A 16942-nucleotide genomic window follows, 5' to 3' on the forward strand; every position below is an offset into this window, starting at 1 on the left:
CTCAGTCCTCAGGCTGTCCCGTAGAAGAGAAACACCCCCATGCTCCCCTTTGCACACTGTCATCACTTGCGTTCCCTTTGAGGAAACAAAAATGAAGACGTGCCCACTTTCTATATTAAAATTTATTTCATGCCAGAAAGGACAAACTTAAAAATGAACCTACTAAACAGACCAACGTGCTAGAAAACCCAAGCACATTACCTGGGCCCCAGGCACACACCTGGGTTGTGCCTGGGTCTTTCCAGTGGACAGATGCTGAGCCCGCCCTTCAGATAGAGTCCAGTCTGGGGTTCCAGTCCGTCTCTGAGTTCAAGAAGGATCACCGTCAGAAGAAAGCTTTTGGCATTAAAAGCTTCAGCAGAGTGAAGAGTCAGGCCAGGCAGCTCTTTTGCCCTATGCCTGGGTGACCCAAATGCACAGAGCATACAACCTAGAAGGACACTCCAGGGGCCACCTCAAGTTGCATGTTCTGGTTCAGCCAAAATTTGTAAATGTGCCCAAGCTGTTCTTCAGACACAAGGCGTTGTTGGAAGAGGGCAGTGACTCCCACGTAACCACTTCTGGTACAGCCCTCCTATTTGTCCCAACCATCAAACTGGAACACAAAGGAGAGAGGAAATCAGTTACCTGAAAGCACACCTGGGCAGATCTCAGAGCCTTGAATTGAACTCCTCTATCTGCAAATATTGCTGATCGACCAAATCAAGACAATGCCAACAGGACTGGGTGGCTAAAGGAAGGGCCTTGGTTACATGCTCATCTAGTGCTGGCCTGTGTGCTCAAGAATGTTCTCTGTTTGGAAGAGTAACCCAACTTAGACTGCAATTCATCCCCTAGTGTTTACTCTTGGATAGCAACTTTTTTTAAAGAGTTTCCCTGGTGGCACAGTGGGTTAAGGATCCGGTGTTGTCACTGCAGTGGCGCAGGTTTGATCCATGGCTCAGGAACTTAGGCATACCATGGGCATGGTCAAAAACAAAACAAAATAAACCCCTAAAAGCATAACCCACTTTATACAAATTTCTGTGGAACTAGAAAAAAGCGGCACAGGTCTCATCCTATAGGGCTAATTCCAAAAGTCCATAGAAGCCACCTGAGTTGTCCCGCTGTCACATGGAAGCGGGAAGGCAGGCCAGGGGGTCTGGCCGAGGTCTCTACCGCCCTGTGAGTGAGGCATCTCTGCTGTTCCTCTTGAGAGGTAACATGTAAGCTTGTGTCAGCTGGACTCTCTGCTTCCACTAAGTGACCCAGCAAGGTGACTGGTATTTGAAGGTCTTTATTTCTTCCACATAATGCGATGAGAAATGGCACCAGCCTACATCTTACCTCTAAGAGCCAAGCCCTGAAAGGCAATGATGTCTAACACTGTGAAAACAGTAACTGCCAAGTCTTGTATCCTCACAAAGCCTCGTATTCGTCTCGCTTTGGTTCAACATGGTAAGAAATCAGGCTGTGACCAGAGGCTGGGGCTTTTGGCAATGGAAGTGAGGACAGGGCTGACCCAAGGCCCTGAGCCAGTCACAGCCAAAGGGTGGAGGGTTCGCAAGGCAGCAAGAACACACAGCACTCTGGTGAGGTCCACGGTGGGCAGTGTTATACCTGGCTGTAATCGGCCACAATCCTCCTTGAGACAACTGAACGTCAAAGGCTTAATGCTGCCTCCTGTAGAAGATAACCCCTCACGTCAAGGCTACACATGCTAAATGATTCGCGTGGGAAATCCTCTTCCACACCTTCACTCACTGACGGGTTTGACGTCTATGGAGATCAGAGCTCTTTGGCTTTCTACCCTTGGCAGATGATAATAAGTCAACTGCTCTCACACTGATTCTCTTCTAAAAGCATCAGCCTCACAGGTTCAGAGAACTTCAGAATCCCATCTTAGCCTGGAGTTGTTTGGTGCTCCTTTAGTTTATGGTAAAAAAGACAGCTGAAGGGTGATGACGACAGAACAACAGCCACATCTGCCCGGACCCTTGTCCCCGCTCTGGCACACAGAGCAGGCACAAAGCGTCCGTTTCTTCATCTCTTCACCTCATCACAGCACCTCGTTCACAAGCACAGAGGTGGAAGATGGACCAGACAGTGCCTGATACAGGGTTACCAGCTATGTGACCTATTACTGTGGCTCCATCCCAGGTGGACCGACCCCGCAGCAGAGGAAACGGCCCTCCTGTGACTGCTCAGCAATCCGTACCTTTCCAGTCTCCTGCTGGATGAGGTCCTGCATCTCCTCGGTCCAGCCCAGAAGCTCCACCAGCCTTTTCACACCATGAACCAAGTCCCCCAGCTGGACCACATCCCTGCCCCGAGGATGCCTCGCCAAGGTCCCCACCAAGTCCCGGTTGATGAGCAGTCGGGGCACTGAGCTCCGCACAGCCTCAGACAAGCTGGCAAAAGGTTCCACCTGAAAAAGTGCCCACACGTGAGTAGCACAGTGCCCACCCCCGGGCCCTCAGGATGTTTCTGCCACAGCCCCTGAGGCCTTGGAGGTCTGTGCTATGACTGATAGTGAGACCATGGATTCAAAGAAGGCCCAACACTCTTTCTACTTCTTCAGTGATGCTCCCTTGCTCTCTCCTCCCGAGCCACCCTCTCATCCGCACTCATCTTTCTACTCCTACACCTCCTGGCTCCTGCCCGCCTCCCTGCTGAAGTTGGTCTGGGCTCAGCTCCAGCGACTACACCTCGTCTTCCTGTCCCCTCCCAGCCACACGCATCTCCTCCCAGCTCACTACTGACACAACAGCTCGTCTGTCTGTTCTCGCTCCCTGAGAGCAAGGGCCTGGTCCGTAGGAGAGGGGCCCACTGGGGTTCCTGACATACCCACCAGAACAGAGCCTGGCACAGCGCTGGCTGGGCCTCTGGCTGGCTGGGGCCCCGAGCACAGGTCTTTCTGGCCCCTGTCCCCTTGGTGCCTACATCCAGTCAGAGACAGCCCATTTCTGGGTCTCATCATGCCCTTTGGGAGCTTCCCGAGCTTCAGATCCAGATGCATCCCCCAGGCACCCCCCATGCAGACTCCTCCTCACTAGCAAATGCCCTGAACCCTCACAGAAGAGACAGACACCTCCCTTTTCTGTCCTGAGTGACTCCAGCCTCCAAATCCAGCCATCCGCTCTCCTTGCCATGTCCCACGGCTGCACAATCGGACTGCACTCAGCCTCCCAGGCACCTGCTCACCTCAGCCCCTGGTCCCGAGAACGACTGGCTACATCCCTAGTCTCACTGCTTCCACACAAACTCTGTCTGCGTGATGCAACCTGGAAGGCCTTCATCAGCCTCACATCTCCCGCGCCCCTGCCCTGACATGTTGGGGTCACCTCCAAAGCGGAGCAGCCTCCCTCTGCCCCGTTCTCCTGCCCAGGCTGCTGCTCCCTAGGCCCAGGACAGCCCTTCCTCACACAGCGAGTCCACTCATCTGACAAGGCAGGGCCCCCGTGTCCCACCAGCCCCGCCTGCTTTGCCCCGGCCTGCCAGCCTCCTCCCCACGTGCCTGTGCACCACTGGGCCTGCTGACAAACCTCCAGGGAGGTCCCGAGGATGAGCAGCAGATCTGCCATGGGGAAGTCAGCCAGATGCAGCAAGAACCTCGGGGGCAGCGGCTCCCCAAAGAACACGATGTCGGGCTTCACGACGCCAGCACAGACCCGGCAGCGCGGCACGCTGTCCACCATCACGTCGGCCTGGGGCGACAGGGGGAGAGCGGGCCCGAGGAAGCCGTCACAACACACCTTAAGGGGAAAAGGGAAAACTCACACAGGCAGACCAGCTGGGACAGTAGTACAGTGGAGCCCCTTACGTGGCGAACCCAGATTCAGCAATTACCGGCATCTTTCCGGTTTTATTTCACATAACCCGCCAGAGCTGGGGAGGCTGCCGTATTTGAAAGCAGATCCTGGAGTCACACGACGTCTGGCACATGGATCGCTAAGCCCTGCACCTGGGGGCTCATCACAGATACTCAGGTGCTGAGGAAACACAGCTGACCTTGAACAGCACAGGAGCTGGGGCACCAACCTTCTGCGCAGTCACGAATCTGCACAAACTGGGTTATGAGCGGCTCCTCCACGCGTGCGTGTTCAGCCAACCGTGGATCAGGTAGCTCGGGTGCCCCGCCTTGTGTCTTTTTAGGTCCTCACCCGCAGCAGACGGAGGCTCCCGGGCAAGGGGTCCAATCGTAGCTGCAGCTGCCAGCCCATGCCACAGCCACAGCCACACAGGATCCGAGCCACATCTGTTAACCCACTGAGCAAGGCCAGGGATCAAACCCGCATCCTCACACACACTAGTCAGGTTCATTACGGGAACTCCATGGAGTGCCTATTTATTGAAAAACATCGGCATCTAAGTGGACCCACACAGTTCAAATCCATGTTCAAAGGTCAGCTGTCCTGATTACATACTCCTCAGAAGTACTCTTTAGGTATCTGCTCTACAACAGGCATGTTTCAATGAAAATGATGGTTTAAAATTGGTCCCTTATTTCAGCTGAAATGATCATGATATCATCTTAGCCCTGGAAGACATTCAGTTTGACTTCAACTCACTGGCTGGAGTTAAGAGTAACATTTTCTGCAGAACTCCTCCTTGCAGGCCAAAGCGAAGTGGATACAAGCCATAGCATTACCTGCGACATCGGGATTGACGCTTGGGCTGGACATAGAGGAGGAAACTAAGGGAGAAGTTTTAGTTTGTCCTGCTAAGATAAACCTTTACAGTTCACTGGATTTTTTGCAGGCTGAACCCTGTAAGCACCGGCCAGAAATAACAGACAAAAGAGATGGACTCTTCAGAGACTTCAGATATTATCAGATACAGATTAAAAACTACGTTATGTTTTCTTTTGTCTTTTTGCTATTTCTTTGGGCCACTCCTGCGGCATATGGAGGTTCCCAGGCTAGGGGTCTAATCGGGGCTGTAGCCACCGGCCTACACCACAGTCACAGCAACGCCAGATCCGAGCCGTGTCTGCAACCTACACCACAGCTCACGGCAACGCCGGATCGTTAACCCACTGAGCAAGGGCAGGGACCGAACCCGCAACCCCATGGTTCCTAGTCGGATTCGTTAACCACTGCACCACGACAGGAACTCCCTGTTATGTTTAAGTTTTTAAAGAGACAGGTTTGAAATATCTATTGGAGATAGAAAGCCATATAAAATAACGTAGTGGGTTTGAAAAAGAACCTGATAAGGAGTTCCTGTCATGGCACAGAGGAAACAAATCCGACTACGAACCATGAGGTTGCGGGTTCAATCCCTGGCCTCCCCCAGTGGGTTAAGGATCCAGCATTGTCGTGAGCTGTGGTGTGGGTCACAGACACGGCTTGGATCCTGTGTTGCTATGGCTGTGGGGTAGACCAGCAGCTGTAGCTCCGACTGGACCCCTAGCCTGGGAACCTCCATATGCCATGGGTGCGGCCCTAAAAAACGAAAAGAAAAGAAAAGAAAAAGAACCTGATAGGACTTCCAGTAATAAAAAGTAGAATACTGAAAATTAAAGCTTAGTGAAGGGCTTCACCCTCTATGACAGAATGGAATATTGATAAACTGGAAAGTAGATCAGGAGAAAGACTCAGAATGCAGCACAAAGGGGAGCAAGGTGGGACAAAGAGAAGCGTGGCCAAGGGCTGTGGGCAGAGCGTGAGATGTTCTCAGAGACGTTTAACCCGAGGTCCACAGAGGACAGGAGGTGGGTGGAGCATTCACTGTCTGAAGGCATCATGACTGAGAATTTTTAGCAAACATGAAACATCAAACCACAGATTCAGAAAGCTCTACAAATCTAAAGCAGAATAAATAAAAGGAAATCCATATGGAGACACGCCACATTAAAAGTGCAAAACTCCCAAGACAAAGAGAAAAAAATTTTTAATTTGTAGACAATAGATAGCAACAAACTGAATCTCAAGTTTATATGGAGAGCAAAAGACTCAGAATGGACAACACAGGAGTTCCCGTCGTGGCGCAGTGGTTAACGAATCCGACTAGGAACCATGAGGTTGCGGGTTCGGTCCCTGCCCTTGCTCAGTGTGTTAACGATCCGGCGTTGCCGTGAGCTGTGGTGTAGGTTGCAGACACGGCTCAGATCCCGAGTTGCTGTGGCTCTGGCATAGGCCGGTGGCTACAGCTCCGATTCAACCCCTAGCCTGGGAACCTCCATATGCCGCGGGAGCGGTCCAAGAAATAGCAACAACAACAATAACAACAACAAAAGACAAAAGAAAAAAAAAAAAGAATGGACAACACAATACGGAAGGAGATGATCCAAGAAAGAAAAATATAGTAAGTCAAACTCCATTATAAGTAAAAGACAATGTCAAGAGGATGAGATAACAAGTCACAGAGTGGGAGAAAATATTTACGAAAGATGTATCTGATAAAGGACTATTATCCAAAATACACAAAGAATTTGTTTTAGCCCACATCCTTGGCATATGGAAGTTCCCACCTGGGCCACAGCAGTGACAATGCTGGATCCTTAACCTGCTAGGCTTCCAGGAAATTCCACAAAGAACTCTTAAAACTCAACAATAAGGAGTTCCCATCGTGGCACAGTGATTAACGAATCCGACTAGGAACCACGAGGTTGCAGGTTTGGTCCCTGGCCTTGCTCAGTGGGTTAAAGATCCGGTATTGCCCTGAGCTGTGGTGCAGGTCGCAGACACGGCTCAGATCCCGCGTTGCTGTGGCTCTGGCTAGGCCGGTGGCTACAGCTCTGATTAGACCCTTAGCCTGGGAACCTCCATGTGCCGCGGGAGAGGCCCAAGAAATGGCAAAAAGACAAAAAAAAAAAAACTCAACAATAAGAAAATGAACAACCCAGTTAAAAAATTGGCCCAAGACCTCACTAAAGAAGATATACAGATGGCAAATGAGAATATGAAACAAGTTCACCATCATGTATCACTAGGAAACTGTAAATTAAAACAACGAGATACCAGTACACACCTACTAGAAAGGCCAAAATCAGAACGCTGACAGCACCACGTGTTGATGAGGATGTGGAGAAGGAGGACTCACATTCCCTGCTGGTGGGAATGCAAAACGGGGCAGCCACTTTGGAAGACACAAACATAAGCATACTCTTACCCCGAGATCCAGCAATCATGCACCTTGGCATTGACCCCAAGCAGCCAAAAACTCAGGTCCACATACAAACCCGCATATGGATGTTTAGAGCAACTTTATTCATAACTGCCAAAACTTGGAAGCGATCAAGAGCTCCCTCAGTAAGTGAATGGACAAACAAACGGTTCCATCTAGACAACAGACTATCACTCACCCTTTAAAATAAAAGCGCTATCGGGCCATGAAAAGACACGGAGGGGCCTTAAATACACGATGCTAAGTCAGAGAAGCCAATGAGCAAAAGGCAGCACACCGTATGATTCCAACTCTACGACATTCTGGAAGGGCAAAAGTATGGAGAAAGTAAAAAGATCAGGGGTTACCAGGGGTTGGGGCAGGAAGGGGAGATGACTGACTGATTGGTGGGTGCAGTGTTTTCCTTTGGGGTGATGAAAATACTTTGGAATTAGAGGTGGTGGTTGCACAACTCTGAACATATTAAGTACCAATGAACTGTACACTTTAAAAATGTTAACTTCAGGCAGTTCCTATTGTGGCTCCGTGGGTTAAGAACCCGACTAGTATCCAGGAGGATGCAGGTTCGATTCCTGGCCTTGCTCAGTAGGTTAAGGATCTGGGCTGGTGTTGCCGAGAGCTGCAGCATAGGTCACAGATGTGGCTTGGATCTGGAGCTGGAGCCGCAGCTCCAACTGAACCCCTAGCCTGGGATCTTCCATGTACCACAGGTGTGGCCCTAAAAAAAAAAAGGTTAATTTTATGTTATGTGATTTTCACTTCAATAAAAAAATAAAACACAGGATCCTGCGCCACATCGATATTTCAGAGTTTCAACTTGCTTTAGGATTTTCTATTCTATCCTACTCGACTTCAGAAAACTCGTTCTACTCACAAACACTCACAGAGGTACACAGGGATGTAAGCAGGGACTATCACTGGCTTCTGGCTTGTTCAATGGCTGCACCCAGAGCATGCGGAGATTCCTAAGCCAGGGACTGAATCCAAGCCACAGCTGCAGCAACACTGGATCCTTTAGCCCACTGTGCTGGGCAGGGGATAAAATCCATGCCTCCACAGCAACCTAAGCGGCTGCAGTTGGATTCTTAACCCACTGCACCACAGCAGGAACTCCTACTATATTATTTTTAATAGTAAAAATCACAAATATCATGAATATCCCCAAACAGGTAAAGGACTAAATTAAATGCTCTCTAGTGACCAAGAACCGTAAGCAGAGCTGCAGTTACTGGCACAGGATAGTCATGAAACTGCTCTGCAACAAAGCAAACTGTACAGTGTTAATCCTAATGATCCCGTTACCGAAAAAGAATGTAAATGTATGTGGGTGTAGGTGCACAGAAATTTGCATGTGTGCTACTATACACACACGTTTCTGTTTTTCAGGCCTGGATCACGACACAGCACACAGCCAAAAGCTGACTACGGGAACTAGTTGAAGGGAGGTTCATTTTTCCCTACACATTTCTATACTGCCTTAATTTTTTTCCCATCTGCAAAGATCCTATTGCCCAGTCAGGTTATATTTATAGGTACCAGGAGTTAGGACCTGAGCATTTTTCAAAAATTGAAGTGTAACTGATTTACAACATTGTGGGTTTGTTTTTTTTTTCTTGGTCTTTCATCTTTTTACAGCTGCACCCATGGCATATGGAGGTTCCCAGGCTAGGGGTTGAATCGGAGCTATAGCTGCTGGCCTACACCACTGCCACAGCAACATGGGATCCGAGCCGTGTCTGTGACCTACCACAGCTCACGGCAACACCAGATCCTTAACCCACTCAGCAAGGCCAGGAATCAAACCTTTGTCCTCATGGATGCTAGTCAGATTCATTTCTGCTAAGCCATGACGGGAACTCCCAACATTGTGTTAGTTTCAGGTATAGAGCAAAGTGATTCGGTTCTACATACGTGTGTGTGTGTGTGTGTGTGTGTGTATCCTTTTTTGGATCCTCTTGCACTATAAGCTATTACAAGATATCGAACACAGTTCTCAGTGCTATACAGTTATTGTTTACATTGCCTTAATTTTTTATAAACACATGTTACTTTTCTAATGCAAAAGCACAGAAAAATATTTTCACGGTATTACCGTTCTGTTGTCCTTCTGACATGTGCGTATAAACTACTTCCCCATATTACTCGCAATGAGAAGTGCAGAAGGGAGAGAACCGTCAGTGTCACAACTCACCCAGAAGTCCTCCCCTGGGAAGGGTCTTCGGCAAACGGTGCAGGTGGCAGAGGCAAAGGATCCATGAGCTTCAACCAGCTTTGAGGCAGGGATGCCAGACGCTGGAATCCAAACCAAAGCTAAGTGCTGCTGTCTCTGGGGTGGGCGCACAAGCCCCTTAGCATAACCTCTGGGCTCGGGAGGCCCCCCAGGAGGAGTCAGCCCTCAGGGGAAGCCTGATGTCCCTGGCTCTATCACCTACTGATGACACCCCACTGATCAGAACGAGCACAGGGATGAGGCTTTGATGTGAAGCCAAAGCAGAGTTAAAACAAAGCCTGTGAAAACAGTACACAAACAGGTGAAGTTTTACATCCAACACCAACGAGACCGTTTTCAACTCTACAGACACCAGTAAACGTGAGAAAATAATATAGACTTCCAAAAACTGTGGAAAAACAGACAGGAGGTAACATACCAGGAACGTTATGTAACCACTAGCAGCTTCTGAAAGGCCGCGGGTCCTGGCTGCAGCGGTTTCCCGCCAACCCCGTAACTCTGCGTATGACAAAGCTCAAAGCCAGATTTCCCGCAAGGCCAGCCCTGCTGCGTCCCTGGGGGGGGGGGTGGGGTGGTCACTGCTGCCTACGTGGCTCCAAGCTGTAGAGTCTTTCAAGCAAATAAACTTTCCTGAGGTCAGGAAAACCCCTTTCTTCAAATCACAAGACATTTGCAGCCCACTGAGCTGCTGCTAACTTGCTCAGAGCTGACTGTTAGCACCAGTCAGTATCACTGCATGCATGAAAAAGGCCCAACAACGGCCTCTCTGGGGTACACGGCCAGAGGTCGGTACGACCCATGAATCACTGGTTGTGGCTGCCTTCCAGTCCAAAAATCAGCGCATACCATGTTTGATGATATTAAGCAGTTATGAGTGATTTCTTTGTGTGATAACAATATTGCGGTTGTGTTTTAAAGGCCTTTATCTTCAGCAAAAATATCAATTGCTGAATTTATAGATTAAGTTTATAAAGGGAGGGGCGTGCTTCAAAACAGTCAGGGGTGAGAGAGGAGGAGGGTCGGGCACAGACTGTACGAAGACTGGCCGTGATGAGGTGAGAAGGTACGGTGATGAGGACATGAGGGTTCGTCACGTTCTTCTCTGTGTTTTACCTGCGCAAACGTTTCCATAATGAAAATTTAGAAAAATACATCATCGGATCAGATCAGCAAAACTAGAAGCTCCCACTGTGACCTTCAGTTCCATCCAAAGATCAAAGCTCAGAAAGTGGGTCCACCAATGAGGTTCCAACAGTGACACTTAAAACACCAAGGACATTTCTCTTGGGGATAAAGGCACAACTTTTTTGGCTCAAAATCAGCCACAAGGACGGAGAATAAGCACGAGGCCTCAGCCCTCCTAGAAATGGGCCCCTGAGCCCTCCTGCAGGAGCAGAGGGTGTGGGACAAAGGGAGGCCTCACCTCTCTCAAGCCCGTCGATGTTCTGGGTGTAGAGCCGCAGGAGCAGCCCCTTGTCATGCAGCAGGCGGAGGAAGTAGTGAGCAGTGTTAGGCCTATAGTTCCCAGGGTACAGCTCCTTGGCGAAAGTGAAAAACGGCTTGGGATTGTGGAAGAAAAATGAGAGCTCAAAAATGGCCTCGGGGTAGGGGAGGTCGTAGCTTTGGAGGGTGCTGTAGTAGCCAGTCCCTGGAGATCTGCAGAGAGAAGTGAGAGGCGCTGAGCCCTTCCGGAGAGAACAGGGAGGTGGAGCAAGCCATGGGTAGCTGGGGGGCCAGGCGGGGGCACAGGGATGCTTGGGCACCTGAAGTCTGGAATGCCGCTGGGCGTGCTGATGCCGGCCCCTACCATGACCACCACCCGCCGGCAGGCTCTGGTTTTAATCAGCTCAGCTATGTCCTGCAGGAGAAGCTGCTTCTTACTGTTGCCTCCACTTCCACAGACACCTGAGGCACCGGGAGAAAAAGATATGGACCTCCTTCCACCTGTAATACTGACAGAAAAAGGAGAGTGGCCAGGTAACCAATGATAATCAAGCTCACGCTAGCAAGAATGAGCAGACCCACCTCCCCACCCGCAGTACTGAGAATGACCACACACTTCCCTGCTGCCCCCAAAAGACCACCTTCCGTATCATGGGATAAAGCAGAAACTCCCAAATTAAGATGAATTGGGGAGCAAAGTTTTCAGGTTAATGGGAACTGTGCAAATAATTTCACAATTCTCGTTATCAAAGGCTCGTGCTAAAGGCTTAGGCTAGAGCCAGGAGCATCCCTTTGTGAGGGCTCTGGGGACACGCTCTGCAGAGCCATACCCCCTAACATACCTGGAATATGACAAAGACTTAGTGACATTTAAAGGGAGTTAAAAGTCTCAGACTTTACACCAAAAATATCATCAGGATGAAAAGCGGATTCAAGAGATCATTCCAGAAAGAAACATTCATATCCTGACAGCGAGGGATTCAAACTGCTGCAGAGACCTCATCTTCCACATTCACAGCCATTCAGGATGCTGCTCATATTACACAGCAGCCAAACAAATCACACATCCCAGGCAAGGCAGTGGGCAGACCGCAGCTCTCGGTCTCTTGCAAAATTCTAGGCTTTTCAGGTCACCTCCAGAAGCAAGGAGCTGAGACACTTCACAAGGTTAACTGTTAGGAGCATGAGATGCTCTCCCACAAGAAAAAAAGAGCAAGGTACACGGTACCCAAGTCATAGGCTTCAGGGAGGCATCAGGGCTCAAGGCTCAGGAAAGCACCAAGAAGAGGACAACAGAGACAAACAGCACAGAGCCTGGAGACAGTACCTGAAGACCTGCTGAAGCGAGTCTGCAACCACGGGGCCCAGAGAGCTAGAGCCTCGCGTGGGCCAAAAGGCCTTCTAGGTGTTTGATCGGCTCTTGGGGCCCTTGCTCGGCCACCAGCTGAGCTGGACAAGTTCTTCCGGTCCTGGAACCACGCTGGCAACTTGCCCAGAGTTCACGACACCAACCCCACTGCACAGGGCACCTTCCTCAGACCCCAAAGACCGGCAGCCACCACACCTATCTTCCAGGAGACCCACCTCCAGGACATCAGACCTCAGTATGAACCCCTGAACCCCGACAGGAAAAGAGATTAAACCAGCTGAACTGACACTCTCCCCAAGTGACTGATCAATCTAAAGAGAAGACAGACATAAACACAGGAAACAGAGTATTTCAGAGTATTTCTTTTACTCTTGTGTGATACAGGCAGGAAATAAACACCCTGAAAGCACATCTTCCATACACGTGAGGACAATTCAGTTTATCTTCCAGGAGTGTGATCCTAACTCCCTCTTGTTTGCTCTTTGTCTTTGGTTTTTCTTTGGCTCCTCAAAATCTGCACAGGCCGACCTGCTTACATGCTGCTGCTGAGGTTTCCCTGGCACCCTCTGCCCCTGATGGCACCCTGATATCTCAGCACAACATTCCACTCCAATGACCCTCTCACAGACCCCTTCCTTCCCTGGTTTTGTATACACCCTAAACCCAGCTCCTTCTGCCCGAAAAGACCTTTCTCCACCTCAGCATGTCCAAAATCTCCCAGCGTCAAGGCCACCTCCTTCGTGAAGCCCCTGCTGAACCCACTGAGAAGTCACCTCGCCCTCCTCTGAAAGGTGACGTACTGGCCCCTCCCCCTTTTAGAGGCCTGTCACCCCTTCCCCTCCTGTGGTGATTCTGCACAGCTGCCTCTCACATGCTACTCTGGGGTCAGTGACAGCGCAACTCAGGGGCTTACTGGCTGCTCAGTGCACTTGTGATGCCTCTCCTGCCACACGAAGCGTCATCCTGGTTCTCTAAGGGCCACAGAAAGGTGTGCGATGAGAAAGAGGAACGTGGGAAGGGAAGGCAGGGCGGAGGCATCAAAAAGAGAGTCAGGAGTTCCCGTCGTGCCTTAATGAATCTGACTAGGAACCATGAGGTTGTGGGTTCGATCCCTGGCCTCGCTCAGTGGGTTAAGGCTCTGGCGTTACAGTGAGCTGTGGTATAGATCGCAGACGTGGCTCGGATCCCGCATTGCTGTGGCTGTGGTGTAGGCCAGCAGCTACAGCTCGGATTAGACCCCTAGCCTGGGAACCTCCCTATGCCGTGAAAGCAGCCCCAGAAAAGCAAAAAGACAAAAAAAAAAAAAAGTCAGAGCCCTAACTCAGTCTGTCTCAGGTCCCTCAAGCACCCTGCACCTCAGCTGCTGAAGCCAAAAACAAAGGAGCCAGAGATTACTAGGGTCTTTAGAAAAAAAGTCTGTTGCTGTATACCTCCCAGCAGAAAGTACAGGAAATACACACGCAAGGAAAACAACGCTTCCCCCCTTCCCCATGCACTTGCGGAGATGCCCAGAGATTCTGAAGAAAGTTCTTCTGCATCAAAGATTTGTGTAAAAGCACCTGTCACGGCAGCTCTTCTGAGTGCAAGGCAATGACATCTCCAGAGCGAGTCTTCCGACGAAAACCAGGCAGTTAGTAGGAAAGAGAACGCTCTGGTTCCAACTAGAGCTGTTAAACGCCCCACTTCACCCATTCGCCTACGGTCCTCACCCCAGCATTTGCCGAGCTCCTCCCAAGTGCAGCTATTACGAGAAATACGAAAGGAATGAGAGGGAAGTTGCGGTACTGTGCTTTATAATAAATACATATATGGATTTTTGTCCCAGCACACTTAGAATTTCCTAAGAGCGTCTTTTGTTTCAACATTTGGTCCTTTGCCCTCAGTTCCTAAAACTGTTTCAGAGTCATGAAGGTGAAAGGGGTGTCCTGTTATTCATAACAAGCCTCTTACAACTGCACTGAGCTTACGGTGATGAGGTGACTACTCAAAGTCCCATAACAATGGTGGTATGGTTGCTAGGAAACCAACCACGGATAGAGGGTTGGAGCCTCCACGAAAGCCCAAAAGAAGGGGTTTCCAAGCTCTTCCAGGCTGGTGAGCCAGAAAGCTTCCACATGCCAGGCTCCAAACTCCTCAGCGACAGAAGCACCTGTGTTTGGAACACTTCCAACCTCCACCTTGTGCATCTCTTCATCTGGCTGCTCATTCATATGCTTTAAAATCTTTTGTAGTAAGACAGGGACCCAGTAAGCAAACCAGTTTCTTTGAACTGCTCTAGCAGATTAATCCAAACAGAGGAGGGGGTCATGGGAACCCCCAAGTGGTCAGAGGCACAGGGGACAACATGGTGTGGCATATGAAGTGGGGACTATCTTGCAGGACTAAGCCCTTGACCTGTGGAATCTGATGCCATCTCTAGGTTGACAGAATCAGAGTCAAGTTGAATTTGACACCCAGTCAATGTCTGCAGAAAATTGGAGAGCTGCTTGCTTGTGCTGGGGGAAAAAAAACCATGTTGGAGTTCCCGTCATGGCTCAGCGGTAACAAATCCAACTAGCATCCATGAGGACGTAGGTTCAATCTCTGACTTCTTCGCTCAGTGGGTTAAGGATCCAACATTGCCATGAGCTGTGGTGTAAGCTGCAGACGCGGTTCAGATCCAGCGTTGTTGTGGCTGTGATGTAGGTTGGCAGCTACTCCAATTTGACCCCAGCCTGGGAACTTCCATAAGCCACAGGAATGGCCCTAAAAAGACAAAAAAAAAAAAAAAATCCCATGTTGTGGAAGCTTTTACCATGGTTAAGTGCCTGTTGAGTGTAAGGCATCAGGGCACTCGACATGTACTTGACGTGGATTTATGTACATAAGTAAAATGTTTGTACCTGAAAAACACATGAACAGGATTTTACCAGAAGTCTACACTATACCAAAGGTGTGTGACTTATAGTATATGCTACACGGAATGAGATTTACTAGGAGTAGGGGTATCCTGAGGACCAAGCATGGATGCTGCCTGGAAAAGGGAAACAAAGGATGATTTCACAGAAGAGCCCCAAAATAAAAACTCAAAAGGCCAAAATTCCAAACTGCAGACAGTCTGTGCAAAGCGTTCCTCACTGGCACGCCCGGGTCTCCTGTTCTGGCAGTGAGTGGCGGCAAGGGTCTACTGAATGACAGTGGCTTCGGGAGCAGCACCTGGGAGACCAGGTCCCTCTTCAGGCATGTCCCACCTATGAGGCAACCATTTGTCTGGCTCCTGCCCCATCCTTGCTCCTAAAACAGAATCTGGAAGATAATGAATCAAAAGTTTCTTGATTGAAGAAAAGACCCCTCTTTGGTTATCTCTTTATTAAACTCTACAATATTTTTGGTAGTTGTGCCAGAAGACCTTAAATGAACATACCATTGTATTTACTTAAATATTTGTCTATTATTGGGCATTTAAGTTAATTTCCTAACAACTCTTATTAACAGTCATGGGCCTTAAGACTTTCATTTGTAGGTTCAGTTCCTAGGCAAGGGTTCCAAAGTGTGCCATCACCATGCAGAAGGCTATGAGCACATGCTGGTGGGAGGTTAACTGCACGACCTTTATGGGGACAATAAAAATGCAGGCACAGTAGTTCCACTACTAGAAATGCATCCCAAAAGTGAAGTACAAACAAGGTTATTCAATACAGCATTATTTGCAATAACTAAAGATTAGAAACTATTTCAACATGAGAATGGTTGAAGCACAAAACATCTACATGATAGAATTCTACAGATTAGTTTGAAAGACTGACAGCGCATTTATGTTTGGAATGGAAATAACTCCAAGATATGTTAAAGGGGCAAGGTACAGAATAGATGCTAACAAAAAGAGGGCAGGGTGTCAAGAATGAACGTGTAAGTGCTGCTTATACACGCCCGAACACCCATGGGAGAAAACGAGAAACCGAGAAACCTACGCCATAGGTGCCCCCAGAACACCCTTCAGTGCCCGAGAGCAGGGACTTGCCACTCTCAGGTTCTTCGACCTTCGGGCCGACCAGACAGGGGAAGCCTGACTCTCCCGCTCGTCTCGGGGTGGGGGGAGTGGGGGGGGGGGGTAGGTCTCCGCCCAGGGTACCCCTGCCCCGACCCACCCAGCCGCCGCCACCGGGAACGAACCGAGGCCGGCGGGTCCAGGCACAGAAGCCTCCCAGGCTCCAGAGCCTCGGGGCAGCAACAGATGAACGACACCACAGCGCCATGTTCCTCCGCAGCACGCTGCGTCCTGGGACCAAAGGTCACGTCCGCGCCCCGCCCCCCGAGCGCGCGCCCGCCCCCCCGAGCGCGCGCCCCACCCCCCATCACCCTTACTCTTATCTTGGCGCTCTCTTTCCCGGCTCTCGCAGCCCAGGTGGACGTGGGTGCAATGTGGGGCCTGTTTCCTAGTCTGCAGAGCTCCCGCCTCTTGTTCCGGAGACCAAACCAGGAGCTTCCATTTCTCTACCTTACTCCTACCTTTTTCAATTGAGACGGCGATAATTAACACTTTGGAAGCGCTTCCTATGGTCAGGCATCATATTTACACTTAATCTTCGCAAGACACTTCTAGGAAGGTATTGATGTTATCATCCCCACTTAAGACGAGAATATTGGGTCACAAAGGCCGAGGCCGCACAGCCAGTCGGTGACCGGGTCGACCCAGGCGCCTGTACGCTTCAACCTCTCAGCGGCACGGCCAGCCGCGGGGGAAATCCAGGACAAACCCTCGGTCTTAAACCAAGAGGCGCGGTTACTATGACAACCAGAGCGCGCCCCGG

General features: G+C 50.0%; 1 protein-coding gene across 17 annotated transcripts; it reads right to left on the bottom strand.

Moving 5' to 3' along the window:
• Positions 1-104: 104 nt before the first annotated feature.
• On the bottom strand, positions 105-16926 carry SIRT3 (sirtuin 3). Of its 17 annotated transcripts, none has more exons than XM_047774778.1 (7): positions 16641-16926; positions 11104-11292; positions 10764-10996; positions 9302-9402; positions 3525-3686; positions 2198-2407; positions 105-595 (listed from the first exon to the last, which is right to left on the bottom strand). In XM_047774778.1, the coding sequence occupies exons 2-7, from the start codon at positions 11148-11150 to the stop codon at positions 575-577; spliced, it is 774 nt and encodes a 257-aa protein (XP_047630734.1). In that variant the 5' UTR covers positions 11151-11292; positions 16641-16926; the 3' UTR covers positions 105-574. The 17 variants fall into 17 exon arrangements, with proteins under 17 accessions (XP_047630734.1, XP_047630738.1, XP_047630733.1 ...); XM_047774782.1 differs by having other exon boundaries at positions 11104-11245; positions 16497-16695; XM_047774777.1 differs by lacking the exon at positions 16641-16926 and adding an exon at positions 16497-16582.
• Positions 16927-16942: the final 16 nt, after the last annotated feature.

The sequence above is a fragment of the Phacochoerus africanus genome, chromosome 4, assembly GCF_016906955.1.
Source record: "Phacochoerus africanus isolate WHEZ1 chromosome 4, ROS_Pafr_v1, whole genome shotgun sequence".
In the NCBI taxonomy this organism is placed as follows: Eukaryota; Metazoa; Chordata; class Mammalia; order Artiodactyla; family Suidae; genus Phacochoerus; species Phacochoerus africanus.